The sequence below is a fragment of the Eucalyptus grandis genome, chromosome 6 (assembly GCF_016545825.1).
Source record: "Eucalyptus grandis isolate ANBG69807.140 chromosome 6, ASM1654582v1, whole genome shotgun sequence".
In the NCBI taxonomy this organism is placed as follows: domain Eukaryota; kingdom Viridiplantae; phylum Streptophyta; class Magnoliopsida; order Myrtales; family Myrtaceae; genus Eucalyptus; species Eucalyptus grandis.
In genome coordinates this window covers 46,506,478-46,533,210 of record NC_052617.1, presented here as the reverse complement: position 1 = coordinate 46,533,210, position 26,733 = coordinate 46,506,478, and the positions used below count along the sequence as shown (strand labels likewise).

The following is a 26,733-nucleotide window of genomic DNA, read 5'->3' as shown; positions in this document are numbered from 1 at the left end:
GCTAATCTCTAGTTGATGAACTTTAGGATACTGGTGCTATTGCATAAGAGGTACATATACTTTATCTATAGCCCAGAATGAATTCCAATCTGCGATGAGTACAATTTATCCAAAAAAAGACATCTCCACAACGGTGCGCTGTCACCTCCAGAAAAGTTGTAAACTGCCTTCCTTCACCCAAAAAAAGACATCTGCAAGTGCAGACCAAAATGAAATGCATGACTGGGGTGGGCATGAGGACGGGAAATTTCCATAATCCGAATACCAACACGGCTAGAACTTGAGTCCTCTAGAGAGAACTCGAACTTGTTAACAACACAACTGCTAAACCCAGTCGGTGAATATAAACATCCATTCCTCTAGAAACCATGGGTTTCCCATTGTAAAAGCATCATGCGGTGTCATCAAACTCCAGAAAACAGAGTCTCTTTGGCTCATTTTTTCAAACACCTTGTCCTGCTCTCTATTCAACCAAAATCAGCTCAAGCGCACAACCCACTCACCATCATGTTCCCAGCTAATAAACTGAGGACCCAACTACTGGTGTTAATCCACCTTTGCTAAGCAAGCTAGAGCACTGTTCAGGTCCAGCTACTGAGTCGAAACCGTCGAATGTTAAACGATAACATTTTGCAGCAAACGATATGGATGTATAGATGGGACAGAACGAGCAAGTTTGATTCTCGGTGCCATTTTCTCGATCCATGAGATGAAGTGACTATTTCGTAAGCCCGTACTTAACCCGTCGGTGGGCAATCTTAGAGATTGACACGGCACGTTCGTCACAGCATAACACTTTCAGCCCAACCCAATGATGTACACATTACGATGTTTATGCACCCGATGCAACTCGAGTATGGGGCTCGAACACGGAACTGCTAGGCCACGTATTAAGCTGGATACGCAATTTGTAGTTTTGTACGCGCGAGCACACAACGTTCCGCAGGGTTGTAAAGCGCGAAGAGAACCTCGACGAAGAGGAAAAAAGGAAAGAAGAGCATCGAACATTTTCGGAACGTTGCAAGAATCGAGTGGACGTCGTACGTGGACGGCGCCAGGATCGAGGGGTGAAGGCGTGGCGGCTCTTGCACCAGATGCGATTCCCCTGGTTGCAAGAAAGAGATACAGCACAGACAAATTGCGTTTTTGCCATAACTACCACTCAAGCTGGCCTATGTTAGTTAGGAGGACCTGAGGATGAGTATCTAATTAAGCTGGTAACTACGTTTAGGGCTTAAAAAGTGTTGTTGCTTCCCACTTAGTGTCCAACAATTTCCCAATCACTGCCCTCGCAGCCTCAGTAACTGCAATGCAATTATTGACCGGCCAATCTCAAATCAATTCATTTCAAATCTAAATTACGTGAAGATCAATCCTTTATCGGTCAGATGGATAGCGGAATACGATTACAATGACCTTCTGTCGATTAAGTAGTAAAGAAAACAAAATTATTTAATTGACACGACCTTTTTGGAGATATCAATTGAGGGAATCGTGTGATATTTAAGGACGGCTAAAGAAAAAAGAGCAAAAGTAGGCAGATCTATTGTCGTTTTGCATTTTTGCTCTAAACTGGAAGGGAGCAGAGCGTGTGAACCGTAAGACTAGGCTTCAACTAACATCAGAGGAAACCTAAGCGTGACTACTGTAGTTTCATTTTGGTCCAATAATTGCACGGCGAAGCACGTGTTTTCCATTTTACAGGAACAAATTAACCTACCGGAAAGATGAAACAAAAACGCAAATTGACTGAAAGGGCAAGCTCTTCCTGCAGAGGAGATATGCCTGTCGTCTAAGATGACGCCAACCACCGGTTAAACGAACGAGACGAGACAGGTGGACCGAAGGGGATCCGATTGCGTGAGGGATCAATAATTCCACATGGAAGGTCGCATTTTGCTGGGATGGCGTAATTCCATACCTGCTGGTCAACGGTCTTGCTAGCGGCCAGAACTTGCATGAGTACAATTTGACCCCGGACCTAGGGTTTTATTCGAAGGAAATTCCAGCCAACCACCCTTTTTATTAGTGAGTTACAATCGTGGACATCATTCACAATTAATTTAATTTTACACGTGAGTGATGTTTACGATCCGTAATTAATTAATAAAAACATTACTTTTTTATTTTTATAATCAATCACAACAACTCCTCACTAATCAATAACTGTGTTTTCTTTAGATCACTTTTCACTAAAATTCAAAGTGTTATTTAGTTTACGTGCATATATTTGGAAAGATTTCGTGCATTTCGCATTAAAAAATTCAGAATGTACTCATGATAAGATTTTGATAAAGCAAAGCAAATCATGAAAAGTGAAAGATACTTCAAAAAAAAAAAAATCGGTTCTTTCGTCATAGGAATACATATGTACTCTTCTCATCTTATAAAACAATAGGGAATTTCTTGAAAAAATGTCGCTTGGAAAAGAAGAGGAATTATAGTCGTTGATAAACTGGGCTCCACAAATGTTCACGTGAAATTCACGAAATTAATGGCGGTGATCGGAGATCTAGCGAGAAATTTCCAAGGGTAAAAGGGTGAGATTTTGTAGATCTAGGAATGCACGTAAGCATAGGACAATAATGCCACGTAAGTGGAGACAATTGGACAGACGGGAGAAGGGACCTTTCTAACTTTCTAACTACGCAGACCATCGGAGGAAAAATGAAAAAAATGAGAAGATCTTTGTGTCTTCTTCCCATGGGAGGGAGCGATGCCGACTGTGTCGACTGTCGAGTAAATACAGAGCACGTACGCAAAGGTCCGTTTTTTCAATGCAAATTACTTTTCTCGAACTGCAATATCGAGAAAAAGAAAAAGAAGAAATCACAGATAAATCACTTCGATCGTTCTCGATTGCTGGGACCGTTCGGAGGCATCAAGATTAGCGTGGTGACCGTGGCTTGTCCTTGCTTCTCCCCGACGTCCATAGCGAACATTCTTCTTCCCCATATTCGAAGTCTCAGAAGTGCTTGGCTCCGCATTGCAGTTGCTCCGGCTTTCGATGAGAGTAAAGGCATCGTTTTCTGCATGATTCCTCTCCTGTTCTTCGAGTTTTCTTGGGTGTTTCTGGCTCTGCTGCACTCTGCTCTTGAGGGATCGAGGCTCTTTTGACTTCATGTCGTGTGAGCCGATAAGGCTTGAGCGAGGGATGATGATCTAGTGAGCTGAAACGGGTGTGAGCGATTACATGGCGAATTTTTTGAAGTGGGTTTAGTTGCAGGAGTTCAAGGAATGAATGGTTGCTGACCAAGTTTGATCTTTGAGTTCGTACAAAGGAGACAGGAATTACCTTAATTATCCCTTTAATCTCAGTCTTGCCGTTTTCATTTACTACATATCTGCTGGGATACTGTACAATGAAGCATGAAGTTCGTTAGAGTTTGCAATCCATTTAACTCTTGGCCTGTGAAAGGGTAGTTACGACTGATTGATTCGTGAGCATCGGACAACGCTGATTCTTGTTTCTGCCGAGCCGAGTTCAAGTTTCAAGAACTTGATTTTGTTGCTGATAAAATGAGAGGAGCTGTCTTCGTGGCCCTTGCTGCTACAATTGGTAATTTCCTTCAAGGATGGGACAATGCCACCATTGCAGGTAGTCACAGATTATTTTGCAGGATGAATGTTGGATTATTTTACTCAGAATTTACAGAGAACCTACGAATTTAGCATTAGTTCTCACAAGAATGTGAATTTATGGTGTGCTGTATATTCTATTGGCATTTTTTTCTTTTTTTTTGGGTCAGAATTCTATTGGCATTTGAACTGACAAAATTTTCCTCTATTTTTTTTGTTCTTCTCGGCGTTATCCTGCAGGAGGTATAGTCTACATAAAAGAAGACCTTGACTTGGGATCAACTGTAGAGGGCCTTGTTGTGGCTATGTCACTGATTGGAGCCACGGTCATAACTACATCCTCAGGACCTATATCAGATTGGCTTGGTCGCCGCCCCATGCTTATCATGTCATCAATTCTGTATTTCATTGGTGGCTTGGTGATGCTATGGTCCCCCAATGTCTATGTTTTATGCCTAGGAAGATTGTTAGATGGATTTGGAATCGGTCTTGCCGTTACTCTTGTCCCGTTGTATATATCTGAGACTGCCCCACCTGATGTTAGGGGTTTGCTAAATACTCTTCCACAGTTCACAGGTTCGGGTGGCATGTTTTTGGCATACTGTATGATATTTGGGATGTCTCTGTCAGATTCACCTAACTGGAGAATAATGCTCGGGGTTCTTTCGATTCCATCAGTTATTTATTTTTTGTTCATGGTTTTTTTCTTGCCCGAGTCCCCACGGTGGCTCGTGAGCAAAGGGAAGATGATGGAAGCAAAAAAAGTTCTCCAGAGACTACGTGGAAGGGAAGATGTTTCAGGTTCATCTCTGTGTTCTTGCTTTCTAAGCTTAATAAAGATCATTGTTCTAGATTAATAAGGTTAGTGTTTATAGATAGTACCAGAGTCTCATTTATTTGATTGGTTTTGTACGATTTTTGAAGCATCAATGAGCGGCACCAGCTGGTCCGCTGGTTGAACACATTTAGCACTTAATACGTTGTCCTTTTAGGCTGATTAATAAAGATAAGAAATAAGCATGTGCAATAATGGTACGACTGAGGCTTGTAGAAGTTTGCATTTAGTCTGGCTAGTTGGCCAGCCCCCGCTCATCACGGGCACAGATTATCCTGTTTTTAAGGACATATAGCCAATTAAAAATGAATTCTCTGGTATCAAGTGATGTCATTGTTGCGAATATGGAATTTCATTGCAGTGGGAGAGTTGAAGATGGATCCTTATGTTTTCTCATCAAGGCAACCATTCAATAGCTTTCATCTTCAATTTAGCCTCCCATATACTCTTAAAAATGACTCATCTACAAGTAATTCATGGCTCCATGACAGGCCATGCCTAGGCCCTGGCGATGCATGATTGCAATAATCTGACGTGCACATCTAGCTTTGACGCATGTAGATGTTCTGCAACATAAGATGCATTTAGTGGAAATAAGCTTTTCGTGCTGATGAAGTCAATTCTAAAGTAGATAAAGAAGCATCACAAAAGATTTATATCAATTAAGCAGCCTGGCCAATGTAGCGTTCTGACATTTGCATGCCCTCCTTTCCTAGGCTGAATTGTTTGGAGATCAGTGTTTCTGTATTACCTGCTATTCCCTGATGAGAGGAATATTGTGACTTCCTTTATTCATAGATCTTGCCGAAATATTGTGCAGGTGAGCTGGCTCTATTAGTTGAGGGTCTTGGAATTGGTGGTGAAACATCAATAGAAGAATACATGATAGGTCCGGCTGATGAAGCAGGTGATCAAGAGCCAACCTCCGAAAATGGCAGGATCAAATTATATGGACCTGAAGAAGGTCTCTCCTGGGTTGCTAAACCTGCAGCTAGACAGAGTTCTCTGGCCCTCATCTCCCGCCAGGGAACAATGACGAACCAAAGTGTGCCTCTTATGGACCCTCTAGTTACTCTCTTTGGCAGTGTCCACGAAAAGCTTCCTGAGACAGGAAGCATGAAAAGCATGCTTTTCCCTAATTTCGGCAGCATGTTTAGTACAACAGCAGACCCTCGTGGTAAAGATGAGGAGTGGGACGAAGAAAGTGTGCAAAGGGAAGAAGGCGAGGATTACGGTTCCGAGGCTGGTGAAGGGGATGATGATGAAAATTTGCACAGTCCACTGATCTCGCGCCAAACAACAAGCATCGAGAAGGAAGGGGGCCCTCCTGCTTCACACGGGAGTATTCTGGGTATGGGGCGCCATAGTAGTCTGATGCAAGGAACAGGGGAGCAGGTGGGAAGCACAGGGATTGGTGGTGGCTGGCAGTTGGCGTGGAAATGGACTGAGAGAGAAGGTGAGGATGGGAAAAAAGAGGGAGGATTTAAGAGAATCTATTTGCACGAGGAGGGAGTTCCAGGGTCCCGACGTGGTTCCCTTGTTTCCCTTCCCGGGGTTGAAGTCCCTGCTGAAGATGAGTTTGTCCCAGCTGCTGCTTTAGTTAGCCAGCCTGCTTTGTATTCGAAGGAACTTATGGATCAGCATCCACTAGGACCAGCCATGGTTCATCCATCCGAAACTGCCTCGAAGGGTCCAATTTGGGCCGCTCTTTCTGAACCAGGAGTGAAGCACGCATTATTTGTTGGGATGGGAATACAGCTACTTCAGCAGGTATCATGTGGTTTCATTTAGGTCCATTGCTTGCTGCCTTTTTTTTTTTTTTTTTTTTTTTCGATCTCATTTAGATAACAATAGACATCAACAAAGGTTTCCCATGTTCTTAACGCCATCAATCCATGTAATCTGCAATCCGGTTAAGCCTTAGTATTCCCAGGACATGGAGTCATTAACCTGACAGTAAAATGCATTCTCTATGTTTGCAGTAGTCTGTAGGCATCCATCTTCCATTTTCTGGTCCAGTTCTGGGATTGAGTAAATGACCCCATGATTTGTCTGGATCTTTGTATTTGGTCCTTCCTTAATGGCAAATTGTGACAAGCCAAAGCTTTTTCTTGTCTTAGCAAGTCATGTATAAATGGGATCATGAATTTGATATGGAAGCACTGCTAACGCGTTTATACACAGTTCTCTGGAATAAATGGAGTTCTCTACTACACTCCTCAAATACTTGAAGATGCTGGCGTTGAAGATATTCTTTCAAGCTTAGGGCTCGGCACAGAGTCTGCATCATTTCTTATTAGTGCATTCACGACTTTCTTAATGCTACCATGTATAGCTGTGGGCATGAGGCTTATGGATTCCTCTGGAAGAAGGTAAACATCTCTCTCTCTCTCTCTCTCTCTCTCTCTCACACACACACACACACAGATTTTGGAGGGACATGATGGCATATCTACGTTCTTCTGTAATTTTATATATTACAGACATGTTCCAACTTTTATTCTCCGAGGTGTTTCAATCAAAATTTGCCTTGATGCAGGACGCTCCTTTTGACTACAATTCCGGTGCTCATTGTGACACTTGTAGTATTAGTAATCGTCGAACTGATCAATTCGAGCTCGACAGTCTGCTCCTATATCGCAACCATATGTGTGGTGGTCTACTTCTGCTGCTTCATGACAGCTTACGGTCCTATTCCAAACATCCTGTGCTCTGAGATATTCCCCACAAGGGTGCGCGGTCTCTGCATCACAATATGCGCATTAGTCTTCTGGTTGGGAGACATCATTGTGACCGATACACTGCCCGTGCTGCTCGAGTCAATCGGCTTAGCCGGCATCTTCGGCATTTATGCTGCCGTGTGCGTCATATCTTGGGTCTTTGTCTTTTTGAAAGTTCCGGAAACCAAAGGCATGCCTCTTGAAGTCATCACCGAGTTCTTCTCCGTCGGAGCAAAGCAGATAGCTACCACGAAAAATGAATGATTCAAAGCAGTAGGCCTCTTATTCATATGTACTGCTAGTTGAGAGTAGAGTATCTGATGGCTTCAAGGATAGTAGTGTCAAATTTGTTATGAACTTACTTGTTTTGTATTGTTTTGTATCGTGATACTGTTTTGCCGAAATTGTTCCTACGGTGAAATTTTTTTCACCAAAGGTCATTTTCCGGCTTTTAATTTAAGAGATCAGGATTCCACGCTAATTTAGGATAACAAAAATGACAGGCAAAATCAATCAATTACATTAAATAGAACTAGACTACACAGACAGAAACAGTTCCAGAATTTAATCAATGACAAAGTCTTAAAAGTATAGACTCAAAATGATATAAACGGTTGTAAACGAACTATATTGAAATTCAATCGACAACAGAAAATATAAAGATATTATGTCGAAATTTAATCGACAATACAGAGTGTAGGAAGATAATGGTAGGGAAAAGATTGTAAATTTGTTTGATTTTGCGGTTTTTCACTGTTGGTTGCTGGCGGTACCTAAAACGAATGTGTAGTTGTTTCTGTACGATTCCCAGCAGTTGCATTCTTTTTGAACGGTTTCCTTCGGTTATTTCAATGTTTCTTTGCTCCCGACACTCTTGCTCTCCTGACCTCTTTACTTACTTTCTGAGGGTTATTTTCTTGAAAATGAGCGCTGACTGCCACACGATTTGGCTTTGTTGATGGCTAGTAACTGTTTATCTGTAACTAACCCACGATCTTGGCATACCATGATCTTACATTCCAATGGCAACTGTTCCCTCTAAAAAAAAAAATTTCCTCAATCCCAACTGCTTCGTTTCGTGTCGTAATCGTGCCTCTATGCTCTTTAAGCGAACCTCTGCCAGTTATTCTATTGCTTTCCAAATTGCTTCACCTCAGACTGTCTGTGTTTCCCATGCTTTCAAAGGACATTCTGCAGCTTGCGCATTGCCAGTGTCCACACCGATAGCTGCCAGTAGCTTTTCATCATGTACCGATAACTGAATGTGTCATTCATAGGCATCAATGTCGATTGGCCGAACACCAATCTCCGCTGTTATCGACAAGATATCATGTGTGGTACTGTTCATGTGTTACTCATGTGACTATCTATGCTCACGTGTTAAACACGTTCTTATCAATGACTTGATCATTTTTGGGCGTAAACAGACACATACAGCAAGATTTTTTGGCACGTCCTTCGCTTGCAGGGGCAATACCAACAACGCTTGTATGTCCCATGAGTACCATCGAAAAGGTGTCTTGTTCCTGCAACCTATCGTATGATCATGCCAAACCTCCGAGCAAAAGGAAGTGCGATATTATCACTGTGTAGATAACCAACCACTTCATGATTTGACACGAGCAAAGATGATCATGAAAGATGAGATACCAATTTAGCTTCAAGCATTTTCACGCACGTCTTATTTCACGAGAAAGAAAAAGTGACGAGAGACAGAGAGAGAGGGAGAGGGAGAGAGGGAGAGGGAGAGAGGAAAAGGGAAAGAGGGAAGCAGGCATTCAACATAGATGCAAAAATTCACATTGATGTAGGGATATTTACGTTGACACAAAACCACTGAATTTACAACCAACGTATTTTCTCTTCTTTTCCCAACTCCCAGCTACTTCTCAGTAAAAAATGAAGCAGACTATGAAAAGGACCCTACTGCTTTTGAATTTCCTCAGCGGATGATTGGCTGATAGAAGAAGTTGAAGACGAGTGCTCTGATTCGGAAGAATTTGATGATTGATTACGTGAGGCACCCTGCTCACCGTCTAATGGCGATGCTTGAAACTTATAGGGTCTTTCAAAGTCCTGAGCGTTTTTCTGATCAATTACGAGTTTATCAAGTTTCTGGTCCTGCAACAATCTCGAGTAAATGAGTACATCAAACAAGATGAGGTACAGAAACCCCAGAGGCAGTTCATTCTACTTATGAATGAGTGAAGTCATATATGTAGACTTGTCTTGATCTTCATGTATGTAGATCAGACACAGCACAACAAGAAGTTCCAACAAAACAAGAATCCAGAAAATCTACCGAAGAAATTAAAATATGCTACAAAAAAACACAACAGACTAAGAATTGCCAAAATTTGACACTCAACCCCTTTTTGGGAAAATCTAATTTTCCCATGAGACTGATTAAATTTTAGTCATTTTTAGCATGGACACAAGCAGTGAGCACAATAGAATGATATGAATCACACTTTTGAATACATACTAGTGTTTAAAGCAAGCAGAACATAAAACCAAGAACACGAACTGAAGATGATCATTTGCGATATGCAAACAAGGAGGTCTATTATCAATAACAGAACAGCCAACTGATTTACATGGAGGAATAGTGCTTACCATCTGTAAAGCTTCCAGTTTCCTTTGCAGTTCCTCATGTTCAGCTTTGATGCGGAAGGGAACGCCATGCTTCTGATACACATTAGTTTGTGCCAAATCTTCATCTATGTCACTGGCAGTGGTTGCAAAGGGATGATTTGCAGGAATCCACCTCACCGTGTCAGGATCGACATCAGGAGGTATCATATCACCTTCTTTTAGAAACATGGTGGGCCTCTTCCATTGATAAGCCCGTGACCTTCTCTTCTTATGAATTGCTTGTTGCTCCTTAGTAAGTGTAACTGGAGCCAACCGATAAACCTTTCCGCACATCTCCAGCGTTGAGTCTCTCTTACCAACTTTGACTAATGGGTTGTTGAATGGATCATCATATTTGAGGGGCCTGGAGCTGTGATGAAAATTACAGGGGGGATGTTAAATCAAGTGTTGATGAAGCGAAAAGCAAACTAAATGGTACAGAGACAAACACGATTCAGACATCAATGCACCAAAAAATATGTGCCAGGAAAAGGAATTAGAGGATTAGTAATCATACATGCCTCTTCTATCAGATCTCAACTGCCCACGTCTCACAAGATCAGCCACAGAGCCTGAACGATTGTAGTTTGCCTTCCTCGCCGCAAAGACTCTCACAACAATGAACACGAATGCAGTCACAATGCATAACGCAAAAGCAAATCCAGCACGAGACTTGCTTTTCATCTGATGGGCCCAAAAAAAAAAAAAAAAAAACGCAAAGCAATTAGAATGAACGCCTGAACTCTCTTAACAGAACAAAAGCAAACTCACTAAGTTAAGCCAGAAAATACTACCCAAAACATCGCCTACTTTAGACGGTTCCAATCACAGATAAACCAATTCAAGCTCCAAACATTTCAGATCGATCATTTACCACATAAACGAGAAAGCTTTACAATAACAAACAGCATCGTAGAGCTCTAACAAGTGCAACCAGTAAACAATTTCGTTTTTTTTTTTTGTTCTTTCAATGCGTTCATTTGCGCTTCTTCCTTTAGCACTGAAAGAAACCCCAATGAAATGAAAATGAGAATGAGAGAGAGAGATTACCACGTAAACAACCGGCGGCAAAGAAGTGACAATGCCATGGAATTTAGCAAATGGGTCTCCTTCCTCTGACTTAACGACCTCTTCTTGATCAGACTTGGGTTCGCCAGAGCTCACCGGATCCGCAACCGCTCTCAGCACGAACCTTCCGTTGGATCCAACCACATTCCACCGCACATTCTCGCGGTTCGACCCGAACCCCGTTCTCAAATTCGAGAAAACCCGGCGCTCCAAAACGCAAACGCGAGGCTGCACAACCACGAACCCACACGCAGTCAAGCACTTATCCGGGACGAGAGAAACTCAGAGCAAGAAAGAAGACCCAAAAAAGAAGTCACGGAACTGCCGACGTCGAGGTCACCTGAAGAGAGGCGGAAGGAGCGTGAAGGGACCAAATTGGCGACATGCTGGGTAGGGCATGGCGGGAGGGAAGACGAGTCGGAGAAGGCGTCGTGCTCGCGGTCATGGCGAGCGAGAGCGTTTTAGGGTTCTTTGATTTTCCGTTGCGAAAGAGATTGGTGGCTCTGGCCGGGGGGATTGGTAATGCAAAGATATAAAATTTGTGGGAGGAATGTTTCAGCCGTGGATCCGTGGCGCAATGGTAGCGCGTCTGACTCCAGATCAGAAGGTTGCGTGTTCGATTCACGTCGGGTTCAATCCCCACGTTTTTATCATTCCTCTTCGGTCCGAGACTTCTCTTTTTTTGGGTTAATTTGACACTGAAAAAATTACTAGAGCACCTTGAGGATTTTTCTCTGGCCATTCTTTTCGTTTGTTCATTTCCAACTGCTAACAGCTTCAGTTCATTTTGAACAGTATCTTTTTCTTAGATTATTTTTTTAGAGAAAATACCACAAACGATACTTAAACTTTGGCCTAATATATAATATGAGTCATGAACTCTAAATTTATTCAACGTGGTTCCTAAATTTTAGCTCAATATATAACGATATCTCTAAAATTTTTAAATTATTCAATATAATCTCTAACCTTTTAGTACGTATTCAATTTAGTCCATAGCTATATCTTTTCTTCTTTTTTTCGATTGAAACCAACTTTGAATATTTGTATATAATCTAAGAATTAAATTAAACATGTTGAACAAATTAAAAATTTAGAGATTACATTGCATATTATGGTAAAGTTCATGAACCGCTTATATCATTATCCCTCTTATTTTTAAATCCTTTGAAGTACCTTTCTTATAATTGCTAAATGCACCATAAAATCAACTCACTCATTAATCTTATAAACAAAATATATACCTTGTCAATTTCTAGACTTGTGTTTGTCAAAGACAAAAAAAAAACTATGAAAGTGTGTTGAGGTCATCAAATAAGCTTTTATCTTAATTATGATTTTCCGCGGTGTTTTTTAATAAGTTTCTCGATTCTTGAGAAGTTAGCGAGATAGTCAATCACGACATCGATACCCCTTAGTTATAAACTGTGAGGACCAAAATAATGTATCATGTGATCATGTTACTAACGAAATAACAAGCATGACTACACTCAACATAGATAAGCACACGATAATCTACATGTATGACAAGCGAGGCATAGAAGAGTAACACAAAATTGGAGTCCAATGAATATATATACTCATCCATTAAGTAATGTAATTTACAGGTTTCACAGTCTGGGATCAAGTCATCCAAACGCAAGAGAATCCACTTTCTAACACATTTGCTATTATAATGACAAAGCACAATCAGGTGCAGACTGGGGAGCAGAACTTGGTACCCTACAAACTATTCAACAATTGGACACAGAATTTTGAGAATACTACCTACAAGACTGGGTTCCTGGGTCTTTTTTTTGCTTCGGAAAGTACTTAAGCCGATGCGGAAAGAAGGCATGTGGCTCGACAAATGATGGTCCTGACTTCCCTTTTATCAATTTGCAGGATAAACAGTACCTAATCAGGAAACAAGGACACCCCCACAACCACAACAAACATCTTCCGACTTTGGAGGGCATCGTGACAAGACGATTCTCAGCATGCTCACAGTTTGTAGGAGAAAATTGCGACTGTCGAAGCTAATAATATGATTAAGGACCAGATAGTAGATCGTGCTGACCGAACGGAGAGCCTTTGTCATTATTCTGGGTATTGCGTTCCCCGGGAACGTCCACACTAGCTGTGATGCTTGCTGCATTGTTGTCCAGAGAACGGGCGTCATTATCTGAGGGACGGATCTTTGTAGGATGAGGTTGTTGTGCATGCATAGGCGAATGCTCGGGCGAGTCTCCAGGGCTTCCACCCAGAGTCCTAGTGGAAAGTTCTGTTTTCCCATCAGTCTTCTTCTTTAAGGCGTTCTTGTGCCACTGTTTCAGAGCCTTCGAAGTTTGGTCGTCAAAGATCGATCTCTTCATGGTCGATCCCATCTGGTATTCCCAAATGAGGGGGAAAATGCATACATGATTAGCAATCTTCTTGTCTTCTTAGTGCAATATATGGCAGAGAGTATGGCAAGCACGCAGCCATTTGCATTTTAGACGAGGTGAGACTATTTCCTGACTCCTAAAACCCTCCTGAGTGTGCTTTTTGTTTTGTGTCTACCGTAAAAACATCCTTAAAAAAATGCAAAGGAACACATTTAGCTAGCATCAGTTGATATGGAGGGATGCAGCGGAAGTCGTGTACCTGAGTGACAAGAGCATATAGGGGGAGTGTGCTATAACTGCAGAGAATTTGGACTCCAACCCTGAGAGATTAAAGCTATCGTTCATTGTTCAATCATTACGCAAATTACATAGTAAGCTTGAAAGAATACTTTTGGAACTACTTGATTCTTACAAACTAACGTGGAAATCGTATCCAAATCATGATGGCTTACCCCAGTGCCACCCTTATCAGGACAAGGGTAAAATTGTCGTGAAAACAGGATTTCAGACCGAATTCATACTGCATCAAGAGAAAGATTTAGAAAAACCAACTTGCAAAGTGAATGAATTCAATAGTTAGAAATCGGAGTTGTTCGTTACCCAAATCCAAAAGAAGTAGGTAATCTCGAATGCGTTCTGCACAGAATGTAACAGACTAGTGAGGAAATCTCCACAGAGCATAATATTAAATGAAGGAAAGGCTAACACGAACAAGAACTATACAATAACATCATGACATGCCGTCATCTGTTAAGAAAGCTACTATGCCCATTGCAGTGTCATTGCAGATGTGCGAGTAAGTAGGATCTAAACTTTTGCTAACTCGATCACTATTGTCCAATAATCCCAACTTCCAAATAAAGGAGAATTTATTACCTGAAACAGGACGAAATGGATTAGATATAGCACTAACTGAGGCCAATGAAACCAAAAATGCCGGTCGGAGACTTGTACGAGGGGTATCCCTTGAACCACAGCGTGTCTCTCTTGGATCTCAAGAGCCATCTGTGTTATGATGGATTGCAATTTCGTCCCGACAGCTAAGATTACCTTCAAGAAAACACAAAAAAGACTTAGACATAGCGAAACAAAAGAAAGCAAGGCTTCTTCCAAGAGTCAAATATAACTTAAACATTTACTGTCAATAATTTTCTTACCACTACAGGTAGAATAGATAGCCAAAACATAGCTTGCCAACCTAGAAAGAGTCAAATGGTTATGAACGAATTCCTTGACTTACAGATTAAACAGAAGCACAAATTATAGTAATGCTATATTTAATTTGATTGAGAGAACTATACCGTAGACATTTAGAAGGAGGAAGATCACCACAGAAGCCCAAAGAAGTGGACTGTTGAAACAATGGTAGAACTATGTCAGACGGTGAGAAATGCTTGAAGACTTGCCGAAGCATATGCAGCATGAGACCTTGTTCAAAGAAATAGTAGTTCAAACGCATTACCTGATTCCCACCACTACTTTGAAGTCATCTTCTAGCGACCTTTTTATGTACTTTTGAAAATCGAATTTGCTCCCCGGTGCTAAATGAACCTGTTAGAAGATAATAAATAAATCACAAGGGAAATATGAACTGAAATGACTTTCTGGGGAACTCACGGTAATAAATCCATGTCTCATGGTCAAGTAGTCTGCCCTGCGAACTGCCCGGAAAAATTGCCGGAAAAAGCATACCTGTACGAGATGATCTTTCAGTAACTCTCCAGAACTATCGTCAAGATCAGTACATCCATTTCTAACTTTTGTGAAACGAAAAGCTAACAAAGGGAAGGGAAAATGCTGCAAAGATCACTTACGACATAAAAAAGACATGGTGTCTTGTTCCCCAAGTGACTGTGCTCTCTCACAAACGATGTCTCATGGGTGAGCCTAAACCTTGAAGGATCTGGAAAAGCATGAAAAACCCTCCATCATGCAGCCCCAAATATGGAACTCTTTGATGATTCTATGGGGCAAAACCCGCAGCTATGTAAGTGTACATGAGCTTTATGCTTTCAATCAGGGGAGATTACAGATTCTACATTGGGAATGACCAAAGTGCACCTTCATACCATTCAAGAACTCAAAATCAGTCATTGTCTCCCGCTCCCACTCTTTCCATCCGCGAATCTGCATTGAGAAAATTCGCATCCGTTCCTTAGGATTGTTGAAAGTTCAGGGAGTGGACTACATTGTGAACTATCAGATTCTTTTATCACCTTCAATCTTCCAAGTGTCATGGTCACTGCGCTGTATAGAACATGGAACACTGCTAGAAAGAAAATGAAAATGTGTAACTGATGCAACGCATTAACGGACACCATTGACACGTACCCCTACAGTAAGACAACTATATTAGTGAAGATCTAGGAGAAAAGTTTGCGCACATAGTAAGCAATCTGCGTAGGAAACTAAGAATTAAAAGACTGATCACAATTTAGAAACAACCGTTTGCAGAAAATTCTTTTACAGAAAAGAATCAAAGTTTTCCATGGAAATGGAGCGCTAATGCAGTCATACCTGTGACAGACCAGAGAGGCAAATTGCTCAGTAGTAGAACCAGTGCAGTGACTCAGGTACTTTATTTACTAACTAGGTTAGGGGCATGATGAAAGTGATTCGCATCTGAAAATTAGGAGAAAAGCACTTGAACATGTGCCAAGACAGTGTACCATCCAAATTTTTAAGAAATGGTGCTCAAATATTGGCCCAAAAGTATATAGAGATGATGGGTCATTAAATGAGATGAATGATGACGAAGTCCACAACAGAGGACCGTGATGTACTCATCCTATCCTGTAACACACTTTCCTTAAAAATCATGTTTGTTCTAGTTTCAAATGATCAACCTTCTAATGAACCAAATTATATAACGTGTGATTGCCCTCACTCCTTACTTTTGCCAATTATGTTTCAGCACACTCGTACTTTGTCCATGTTTGGCGAGAAAGTGTCACACTGCAAATATTCGAACACCAATCCTCAAAGCACTATTAGCAAATCATACTTACTGCTTTACAACCTGCGCCTCCACTCTCAGCCGCTAAGACCCTATGTGCGAACCAGAGGAGCCGGCGGTGATGTTCACCGCTGCCGCTGCCTCCTCCTTCTCCTGCTTCTGCCTCTTCTCCTCCTCCTCCTCCCCCTCCCCCTCCCCCTTATCACCAGCTGCATTGTCTCCATGATGATTAGATTGAGCAAGGGGGCACGGTAACATCGTATCTGCCGCACGTTCTGGAATGCAGACTTTAGCTATGTAGGTTTGCCCAAACGTCAATAGCAGCGAAATAAATCCAAGAACCATGAGTTCTGCAGCATTAAAAACAGATTAAGTGGCTGCACAAGAAATTTTTACAAATTTGAAAAGGAAAGACGTGTAACACATACGGGTGTACATGCGGAAAGCCTAAAAGCATAATGTCGAGAAGCAAATAGAAGCTGTTGCCTCACCTCCTTTCAGCTTCTCAAGAGCTTCTAACATGGCTGCCTTGCGCCTTTTACGAAATATCTATTGGATGCATAACATAAGTTACTAATGTGAACCATAAAGAAAATAGCGACAGGAAGATGGACAAAGCTCAGGAAAAGAAGAAAGGGAAGATCAGGAGAAGCATATTTAGATGTCCAAATCTATGACATCTTGTTTCTTCCCAATTCACGAAGAAGCGCGTCATTAAACAAGAATCCACTCGACATACTTTGAACATCACGTAAAGCGGTGTCGGCTAGCTTTAACAAAAAGGAGTTTGACCCTCTTGCTATGCCCACGGTCCAATGGAACCGCAAGAATGCAAGAGAACGGAAAGATTCATATTACATGGACATGCCAAAAACATTCAAGCAAGAACGAGTTCCATCCATTACCGATCCCACAGAATGAAGAACCTTCTCCAATAAGATGGAAATCAAGACGATGCTCGCACAAACAGCCGAGACAGCCCACGTCGGCGTTTGATCGAGCTCCCTCGAACCAGCGGTTGCGCCGCCACCAGCCATTTCTAAATTAGCTCAAACGAAACTTATATCATCCAACCCTTGATGCTGATCGATCTCTTCAAGAAGGGAAACAGAAAAGGTAGTAGTCACATTCATTCAAAATTTCGGCTGCAGCATGCCAATTAGAAGAAGTGAAACGAATCCTAGGATTTGCTGAAATCACAAAAAACCAACTTCTTTCCCCCCTTCTTTTGTTCTTCTCTTTCCTCCCGGGGACATTGGCCTAATGGAGGTCTCTCCCTCTCCTTCTCTCTTCCTCATAACGGTATTCAAGCAGGGGATGTACGGAGAGACTCATTCGCCGGTTGTCCATCAAGATCGACCCGATTCTCAGAGACTAATTTCGAGCTTGCCCCTTCCTCAGAACCCACAAACGACGGAGTGTTAATAGGGAATTGGTTACATCCTGTCCAATTATAGGAAAGTCGCACACACGCACACACCGACACAGTCTTTTCTTTCAATCGTTAGGGAAAAAAAATAAAAATAAAGGTTGTCTCTTGCAAAAATAAAAAGGGGTAAAGCCCTTCCAGCCGGAGTTCCAAAGAACTTGCATGGAAAGTGAAGAAGAGAAATGGTTACTTGGGATGAGAAACATTGCCTTACTAATTACCACTGTTAGGAGCCAGAAGAACACACAAGAACTAGAACCATCTGATTCTGGTTTCCTCTTACAATGTACACGAAACTTTAGCTGGGAATAAGGAGGACAGTTCGTGCAAAGACAGAGAACGTCAGAGATGCAACCGTGTCGACTGAACATCCATCTGTTCATGTTGCAGAGAACAATGAGACGGTGTAGTGACAGTTCATGGATGGGGGGGTCACCAATCAAACATAATTGCATTTCTAAGCGCGGACCAAATCGGAAAAGGAAGTTGATAACAACAAAAACAAATTATAAAAATAAAAGCGCCGTTGCCGGGGATCGAACCCGGGTCACCCGCGTGACAGGCGGGAATACTCACCACTATACTACAACGACTTCCTTGGCGAGGTGTCAATGAACAATAATATCTCAATCTGTTAAGTCTCGTCATGCATGATCGGGTCCGTTGTCTCCCGTGCGACCGTGGACCACGTGGACGGTTGGATGGCGCCGATTTGACGAGGAAACGCGAACGGTGGGAGTGTCTCGTGTCCTTGCAAGTTGCAATGCAATGGTGCAGCCGCCACCATCACTTTCCACGCGGAGATGGAGGAAGGAGCTTTATCGACATAACCGCCGTGATGGTGGGCAACTGAGGAGGTGACGGCGGCAACAGATGATAAAAGCGCAAGCACAATATCATCTACGCCCTCTTCGGCATTTCATCAAATAGCTACTCTGCAGGAGGGTAAAACTCCCGCCGATCAAAACGTAACGAGAACAGCGGTAGAGGAGGAGCCAAAAATGCGATGGACAAAATGAAAAGCGCCGTTGCCGGGGATCGAACCCGGGTCACCCGCGTGACAGGCGGGAATACTCACCACTATACTACAACGACTCGTGTGGCATGTGGCTCGTATGTATTTATAAATATCTAATAAATATGATAATGCTTTTGCTCTCAGGTTTTATGTCTCTTACACCTCCCTGAGCAGCCGACCGTATCACCATATAAGAACCGCTAAACCACTTCCTATTTTGACAACACTTTACCATTTTCCCGTAAAGACTATAAGAATTCCAACTTTTTGTGATCCTCCAAATCAAGTTAGATAAGATTGCAGCACTTTATTATTTTCCTATAAATGCTAAAAATTCTAACTTTATGTGATTCTCCAAATCAAATTATATGAGATTGCAGTAATTTCAATCGCAACACCATTAAAAAGAGAAAAGTTCATTTTAATCGAATCAATCTATAATTCTCAACTTGTTTGATTTGGTCTTTAGATTTTTGTGTATGTTCAATTTAGTCTCTAGATTATGTGAAAATGTTTAAAATTGTCCCTTCAACAAATTGAAAATTCATGAACCATATTACATATTTGGCTAAAATTCAAATACCACATTACATATAGAGCCAAAATTTAATGATTATATGTGTCAATATCTCAATATATAAAAGTTCATTTTCATTGGATGAGCCAACTTGGAACTCTAGTCAAATTCAAGATTGCTTTGTCAATCAAAGATATATACCCGTAGAAGCTTGAAAGGGAAAATGTAGCTTTTAATAGAATGGATGAGAGAGAGCATTTCGAACAATTAAGTACACAGACCAACTAATCACCTAAAACCTGCACAAGGAAATGGAGTGGAGTCGAAAATGATGTGTCTGCTCTAGATCTACGCTCAAACAAGGTGCTCATCTAAGCGTTCAAGGGAACTGAGACGATCGTTGGTAATCACTCGGAAGAAAAACAGGTAGTTGACCACCCCTCTGCGATCTACCCTGCTGATAATAATTTGATGTCGACCCTCTTTCCCGGTTAGCAGCCACAATCCCACTCCCCGTTCCTCTGTTTGGTTGTTCATTCACGAGAGGGCCGCTGAAGAATATGGATTGACCAGTGTATAGAAGCTCGGCCCCTGGTATCTGTGACGAGCCGACACCTTTAGACGATGATACAAACCGCCCTGCTTCTTGATCCCAATACACTGAAGATCTAGTGCTCTCAGCTGCACCCGAGTTTTTCCTATTAGGATTCTGGGGCACATTCACGTGGAGAGAATTTTCATTTCCCTCACTTTGTTTGGCCGACCGTGGAGACTGGGATGCTGATGACTGATATATTGGGTTTAAGTGATCTCGGTTGGCAATTCGATTGTCAAAAGGAGAAGTGGTCAGATTAGAGAGGTGAGGACTGCTCATGTTGCTAAGGCTGTGACCACAGGTTTCGGTATCTTCCCTACTAGTCCGGCTCGGTGGATACGGACTTTTGGCTCGTGACGTCCCTGCTCTAGCATTTCTATTGTGAAACCCTAAGTCAGAAGTGACCGGGCTACTTCTTCCACTTATGTTGCTGCTGGATAAGTGGTCAGCATCATATGGATGATGTCGAGAACTTACGGGACGTAGAACGGACGAAGATGCTCTCGCTTTAGCACCTGCGTCGATTGCCTCCTTAGAGTCTAACTTTGCAAGCTTCCATGCACTTATGCGAACAGGTCGTTGGGGCATCTTTCTCCCCTTGTCTGAAGGTTGGGTAGCATCTGGATCAATTGTGGAGGGGAGGCGTCCTGGCTCCAAGTGTGGAATGATTTCATCCTGCTCAACGAAACAAGGGGAAATATATTCAGCCAAAACAGTCAGCATGGTCCATAACAAAGATTCTAGCTCCATCTGCATACACGCAGGTGCAGAGGAAGCAGCATTTGACATTTAACCAAGTTTTAGATCTAACATCACCTTTATTTTTTGTACCAGACACAATACTTTTGAAATCCTGTTATTTATGGATATAGGGAAAACAAATTTGGACACAATATTAGCTTTACATTGAAGTTCTCTCCCAGTACACATGCTTTTCTAAATTCCTCCAGGCTTTGTTGCGCATTAACTGCTTTAAGTGCATGTGCATACTGAATAACTTGTACCTGGTTATCCATAAAAATTCTTGGAGGGGTACACCAAGCACCTCTATATTGTAAGCCCTTTCCAAGAGAGCTTCTTCCACTGACAGCGGTGACAACTGAACCAGTTGGGGAAGATGGAAGACTCTGCAGATCACCTCCTACAGATGGTCCAGGTGCTTCACTCTGTGTTCTCATTGCAACTACATACTCATATGTCGTTATACCCTGCACAAAATAAGTACACTAAAATGCCGATTGAAAGAATGTTGTTTAGGAGGAGGCATAATTTTTTATTTTTTTCATATTTTAAAGAAGAGGCATGGTTCATTGCCAAACCTTTCTAATTAAAATCATGTGGAAGAAGAATAGCTCTCCAAGAGGGACAGTGGCCAGACAAGAGACGGCAGTACATAGGGTCTGCAAGGAAAGAACCCGTGATATAGCAATATCATCTCCATAATTAATTGTGTTGAGGAAAGCAAGTTGCTCGGAGGTCATCCTCAATTTCAGGATCGCGAGCAGCAGAGAAGTACGTCAGAGAGTCTATGACATGACTCAACCAAAGCATACACAAAAAAGTGTGACCTAAAGAATTATGCGTACTTCAAATAAACAACAATGCATGCAAAGCATGAGAGAGTCAGTCAACTGACCAAGTGATACCCACTTTTTCATTCAGATAGCCAAACTTACATTATCAATGAAGAAGTGAATGAAAGGAAACAACATACCACCACAATGACAAAGGGAATCCGTGTGAATCCGACTCCAAGCTTGTCAATTATCTGATCTTCCATGCCCTTTTTGTCAACAAAGCACCGGACAAGGACAGCAACTCCCACACCAAATTCAACAACAAGCTGATGAAGATAAAGGCCCAAGCAAATGCATCAGTCCATTTAAGAAATGTAATTAAGGAAATGTGACTAGGAGGAGAAAACTAACATATCTGTAGGTAAATTGACGTTATGGACAGTTGGCAAGGAACAAAAACTCACCCAAATAAGGCTTACGGCCATGAGACACACAAAGGTGACATAGTTTTTCCTTCCCACACAATTATTCAACCACTGAAAAGAATATGCAATACAGTCAGACACTCCCCAACACATAAAAGCTAACGTAAGCATAACATCCCAAAACACAAGTGCAAATGATGGTAAGAAATCCAGCTTTAAGGGACTGGATCCTATTTGATGTAGGACCATAATTCTGTCTCCATTAGACTAGGTCTTTTCTGTTTTATTAAGTCTTCTATTATGCTTTAGGTTAGTAAATAGTCACATGCCAATCACGTGATTTTTAATGAGCTCCAGCCATTGATTTAGAAGTTCTTACTTTAGATCATGGGCTGAGATTATCCTTCTTCTGTAAGCGTTATATATACTTTAGATCATGGGCTGAGTCTCTTTGTCATTAGCTTTTTCTTCATTCGATAAACATCATTGGTTTTTATAACCTAGAATATTTCTCTCTGTTCCAGCTTCAATTCAACTCTAATTTAGCCCCCTTTTTTGTTCTTTTTGGTATCTTTTATTTTTCCGAATATGACAACTTTTAAGGAATTTTCCCTACATCACTATTGCAAATATTCTTTTAGAGCCATCCCTTTGTTAATACATCCATGGAAACTATAGACGTTAATTACCATTAGGCCATTCATGAGCGCACAGAACTTACTCGGCAATGATGATCAAATCCATCAACACATTTGGCACAGCTTCTGCAGTGTTTGCTAAACTTGCGTACCTGAGAGAAACGAAATGCAAGCTCTGGAGTGAGTCATTTGTCATTCTTCTTTCAGAATGTACCATGAAAGGCAGGGTAAAATCCCCAATAGGATTCGACAAACAGATTGAAGTACTATTCATATGAACAGAAAATAGTGAATCACATGGGACTATGCACTTTTCTGAAGAAGTACCAATCTATCTTTGCTGGGTTAAGCACAATAAAACAACGGCAATAATCAGGCCTTTCCTGTCCAATGGGATCGAGCATAAAAATTGTTTATAAGAGGCAAACATATGTTTTTATTCAGTGAAATGCTGTTGCTCATGAATTTTCCATCATAATTGTGTCAGTCAAGATACACATTCCAATTCCCAATTTGTCATATAATAAGACAAACAGACGAACAAACAAATGAACAAGGAGAAATGACCGCCATTTAGTTCCAAATTCAAGATTCTCCATCTAACTACAAGATCATCAAGACTCCAAGGAGACTGAAAAGACCTATAAGGTTTCCAACAAGAAAATGAGGCATAGCTAAACAACTGATTCAAGTACCTCAAACTCTATAGAGGCAGGGATACCAACTCAGTTCGAAATTCTGTAATTTAATTATATCTGCCTCCATATGTTGCACCAATGCATAAGCTTTCTATTATAGGAACCCTGTGGCATGTCTTCCTAGCGCCTAGCCAGCTCCACATTTAAAGGTAACCATGGGCTGGTGGAGCCATGAACCAGATTTCAGGATCTTACCTCAGCATTGCATAAAGTGCAAAATAAAGCATCCTCGTCTCCTGTTTGTTCCTCCAAATGATCTTCATCCTTGCGGCAATCTTCCTTGACAAGGAAGCCACAGAAAAAACCCCCCAACATCGAATAGCAACTTGCATTATGACTACCAGATTCTTCTCCATTCCTCAGACCTGCTTTGCGAGGCTCTTCCACTGAAACAGTATTTCCTGGTCATATATGAAGCTCATCTACGAAAAGGTAGGAAAGACCAAGTACATGTAGTGCTTCTCACACCAGCAAATTGAGTGACTCATTATTCAGCCTCTAGCAGGGACTAGAGTAAAAAATTACCCTGAAAATGTTCGTGTGTGCTGAGTTGGTCCAGACAAAGAAAAGGACAGATTGGAAAGAAAATTCAAATAAATTAGCCTTATTAGAGTTTAATGAGCAAGTTCTTCCCTGGATCATAATAACAATAATAAAACAACAAAAACTACACCAACCATCTAAATCAGTTCCGCTATGCGATTTGTACGCTGAAGTTCTGTCGACTTCGACCAAGATCCCAGGGTCAGAAGGATCGATGGCAGTGCACCGGACATACAGTGTAAATACGGAGAGAGCCTAGAAGAAAAATGTTTATAACCGTGAGATATAAAAGCAGCAGCATATTCACACGAAACAGGAAAAAAGAGTCCAAGTGCACCTACCAACAATGAATAAACACCGAGCGCGACATATTCGTATATGTCCTCCTTTCCAAGAAAGGGAGCAAAGAAGGCATAGAATGCCACAGATAGCAAGAAAAACACTGTTATCGCCACCACCTGCAAACATCGATAAAGATGAGTCAAGTATGGTAAAATGACGACCGCTGTGCTTGGAACGCATCATGAAATTTCAGCCCTTCGAAAGATTATCGACGCCATGATGATATCAGCACGACATGAAAGGCTTCTCTGCAGGTAAGTTAGCCGGATTCAAAACTGAACCCGATTCCCATAAATTAAACGAATAACATTCAGGCAGAAAAAGTTCGTGAAAATGGTTCGTACGGCTTGCGAAACTGTCCAAGAATTTCTGAATGGGGAACAGGGAATTTCATGTGAGAATTACTGTGGAGTTCCGTCTCGTGGCGAAAGGTTCAAATCGGAGAAAAATATTTTTCAGAAAAAGAATCTAAATTTGACTTTGAACAGTTACGCGAAGCTTTCACGGCTTACACCAAAAAGTCGTAAAGCGTCCACGCAAATCAGTGACCAGATCCAGCTCCAAAAGACAAGGAGAAAACTACGATCGCCACCCGCGCCACTACAACGCTTTATCCAAATAGATTGACGAGGAAACCATAATTCGGTCCGCATCGTTCACTGATCCACGAAAAAGCAAAGACTCCACACGCGACAAAACGCCAAGCGAGTAAACGCGCCATGCAATTGCTCACTGGTGCAAGCAGTCGAGCGAGCGTGGGATGCACGGGAGTGCAGTTACCTGGAAGGGATGAGCGGGGAGTTCCCAGCCGTGACGCCTAGACATGGCCGGAACCGGGTCGGAGGTCGCCGATCAAGAGCGTCCGGCGCGCGAGGGTCACTGCGGCGAGGCAGTGCGGTCCGACATCGGAGGCTCCGGCGAGTGCTTCGCGACCGAACTTTCTCTGTGCACCCAAAAGGAGGAGGAGGAGGAGTTCTGAGGAGGTTATATTAAGGAATGGCGCCGAGTCGAACACGAGTGGCGACTCGGTGATACCCGCCGCTGTAACGAGAGAGAAAAATTTTAGGGCTTGGAGAGCGGGAGTTCGAGTTCCGATGGCTGAGCCTCGGAAGAAGAAGCAGGAGAAGAAGAAGAAGAAGAAGAAGCAGCAGCAGCAGCACAAGAAGAAGAGGAGAAAACGGAGAGAGATAGAGAGAGAGAGAGAGAAGGGGGGGGGAGAAAAATAGAATAGTGTTGGACCGTATTTTATTTAGTTTTAATGGTTTTATTTAATAAATGAATTTCTTTTCGGCAAAAATAAATAAATCATTTCTCCAAACGCTTTTCTTTCTTTCTTTCTTTTTTTTTTCCAATTTCTGGGTGGCCATTGTTAGAGGGACGGCTCTACGCCGAGGAGCCGGCCCTAGAGGTTATAGTTTTTGCTTCGTAGAAATTTTCACTTAAACTCCGTTTATTTTACCAAAAATAAATAATTTAACAATTAATTTTTTTAAAAAAATGATTCGTATCGCTTAAAGTTAGTTAATAAAAAATATTTTCATTATCGACATTAATTTAGGGCTTAGTATTTATGTGCATGATGAATTAATAGAAAATGATGAATTATTCTTTCTATTAATTCATTATAAGTGATCGCTTTTAAAAATATATATTTTTAAATTGCTCATGTCATAAACAAGCACGCCTTTAATTTTTTTTTTTAACTACATGAACATCCGTGTCTCTTAACTAATTAATATGCGCAAACATAACTTTCACATTGCAAAAATTATGCCTTTAAAGTCGAATTATTTCAAATACAAAATTTCCTTTTTATCAAAAGGCTTGAGGGTACTTTCCTACCAATGAAGTCTTATCGAGAAAGTTCACGCAAATGACACGCAATATTTCATTTTTGCACCACTGATCACGACCGACAATCATCAAATTCCGTTTTGCCTCAAGTGGAGAGAAAGTCGATGGTGATTGCGACATTTTTGGAGGTAGTATCAAATTATATCTTGTACCGTGCTTCCGTTGAATGGTCAAAATCAGATTCCCCGTACCAATTCACCTCATGTGCTTCTGCTTTCGTGCCCTCTATCTTTTCGTCTTTTTCCATTTTTTTCATTTACGCAATTAAAATAGGGAAGGGGAAAATCGAAAAATTCAGACATGGAAGTTCGTTATACATCGGGAGATCGGATTAGATTTGGTACTCTCATAATTAGCTTAAAAGAATTATCGAATTTCGGGTTTTCTTTTTGACACATAGGTTTGCATCGAAAACGATTAACGTCTCGGAAAACGACGTGACGGGAAAAACAAAAGATGACTTTTTGTAAAAATGGGATCAAAAATTGTCGGGGGACATTATTTATCTTTCTGCCTAAATAAGACGAGATGCTGGCAGTTGACTTGATGGGAAGGTGCATCGCTCAAGTGAGCTGCCTCGGAAAATAAAATAAAAAAATTATATTCCCACCCCGTACCTACGTGGACTTTAAAATCAAGAAATTGAAAATTCAAACCTTTTTTGTTTCTCATCTCCGTCTTGTCTTTATCTGAAAAATATGGGCCGCTCGAGAGGGGACGATTTCATGATAAAGTTGCCTTGTTCGTTTTTTAATCGTCCGGCAGAGAGGTGGGCCCCCCAGATTCCATTTGAATATGGCAGCATTTTCTCGATTTGGAATCTTTTGCTTATTTTGTTTCTGCCGATGTCTCTGTCCGCAAAATTGAAAATTTGCAGTGGGATCCCTCTGCCACATCAGAGATATCGTTGGATTTGTTTTGCGGGTTTCCGTTCGTCATTGGTAATTAGCCCAATATACCAATTTTTATATAGTAAATATAATTAATAAATAGAGCCTT

The 26,733-nt window shown here is 41.5% G+C and overlaps 4 protein-coding genes and 3 non-coding genes across 9 annotated transcripts; 2 read left to right on the top strand and 5 right to left on the bottom strand.

The window, feature by feature from the left end:
- Positions 1–2,685: 2,685 nt before the first annotated feature.
- On the top strand, positions 2,686–7,615 carry LOC104450334 (monosaccharide-sensing protein 2). Its single transcript, XM_010064847.3, has 5 exons — positions 2,686–3,598; positions 3,820–4,380; positions 5,235–6,184; positions 6,599–6,786; positions 6,954–7,615. Exons 1-5 carry the CDS (start codon positions 3,520–3,522, stop codon positions 7,396–7,398), a joined length of 2,223 nt encoding a protein of 740 aa, XP_010063149.2. The 5' UTR covers positions 2,686–3,519; the 3' UTR covers positions 7,399–7,615.
- A 1,271-nt stretch (positions 7,616–8,886) lies between these two features.
- LOC104450333 (protein MULTIPLE CHLOROPLAST DIVISION SITE 1) lies at positions 8,887–11,328 on the bottom strand. Of its 2 annotated transcripts, none has more exons than XM_010064846.3 (5): positions 11,177–11,328; positions 10,819–11,064; positions 10,286–10,452; positions 9,751–10,138; positions 8,887–9,255 (listed from the first exon to the last, which is right to left on the bottom strand). In XM_010064846.3, the coding sequence occupies exons 1-5, from the start codon at positions 11,279–11,281 to the stop codon at positions 9,058–9,060; spliced, it is 1,104 nt and encodes a 367-aa protein (XP_010063148.1). In that variant the 5' UTR covers positions 11,282–11,328; the 3' UTR covers positions 8,887–9,057. The 2 variants fall into 2 exon arrangements, with proteins under 2 accessions (XP_010063148.1, XP_039170845.1); XM_039314911.1 differs by having other exon boundaries at positions 11,159–11,310.
- Positions 11,329–11,399: 71 nt separating this feature from the next.
- Positions 11,400–11,471, top strand: TRNAW-CCA. Its single transcript has one exon. It is a non-coding gene; the product is annotated as a tRNA-Trp (tRNA).
- A 1,395-nt stretch (positions 11,472–12,866) lies between these two features.
- On the bottom strand, positions 12,867–17,195 carry LOC104452136 (MLO-like protein 9). Its single transcript, XM_039314617.1, has 15 exons — positions 17,064–17,195; positions 16,650–16,707; positions 16,288–16,508; positions 15,419–15,535; positions 15,272–15,329; positions 15,017–15,105; positions 14,820–14,894; positions 14,665–14,753; positions 14,504–14,553; positions 14,360–14,400; positions 14,079–14,252; positions 13,803–13,838; positions 13,655–13,722; positions 13,462–13,522; positions 12,867–13,202 (listed from the first exon to the last, which is right to left on the bottom strand). The coding sequence occupies exons 1-15, from the start codon at positions 17,193–17,195 to the stop codon at positions 12,867–12,869; spliced, it is 1,605 nt and encodes a 534-aa protein (XP_039170551.1).
- Positions 17,196–18,108: 913 nt separating this feature from the next.
- On the bottom strand, positions 18,109–18,180 carry TRNAD-GUC. The gene has a single exon. It is a non-coding gene; the product is annotated as a tRNA-Asp (tRNA).
- A 430-nt stretch (positions 18,181–18,610) lies between these two features.
- TRNAD-GUC lies at positions 18,611–18,682 on the bottom strand. The gene has a single exon. It is a non-coding gene; the product is annotated as a tRNA-Asp (tRNA).
- Positions 18,683–19,333: 651 nt separating this feature from the next.
- LOC104450329 (protein S-acyltransferase 21) lies at positions 19,334–25,080 on the bottom strand. Of its 2 annotated transcripts, none has more exons than XM_010064842.3 (10): positions 24,661–25,080; positions 23,880–23,996; positions 23,673–23,793; positions 23,191–23,396; positions 22,381–22,449; positions 21,699–21,770; positions 21,432–21,560; positions 21,037–21,117; positions 20,722–20,925; positions 19,334–20,392 (listed from the first exon to the last, which is right to left on the bottom strand). In XM_010064842.3, the coding sequence occupies exons 1-10, from the start codon at positions 24,703–24,705 to the stop codon at positions 19,502–19,504; spliced, it is 1,935 nt and encodes a 644-aa protein (XP_010063144.2). In that variant the 5' UTR covers positions 24,706–25,080; the 3' UTR covers positions 19,334–19,501. The 2 variants fall into 2 exon arrangements, with proteins under 2 accessions (XP_010063144.2, XP_010063145.2); XM_010064843.3 differs by having other exon boundaries at positions 23,191–23,381; positions 24,661–25,079.
- Between the last annotated feature and the right edge of the window lie 1,653 nt (positions 25,081–26,733).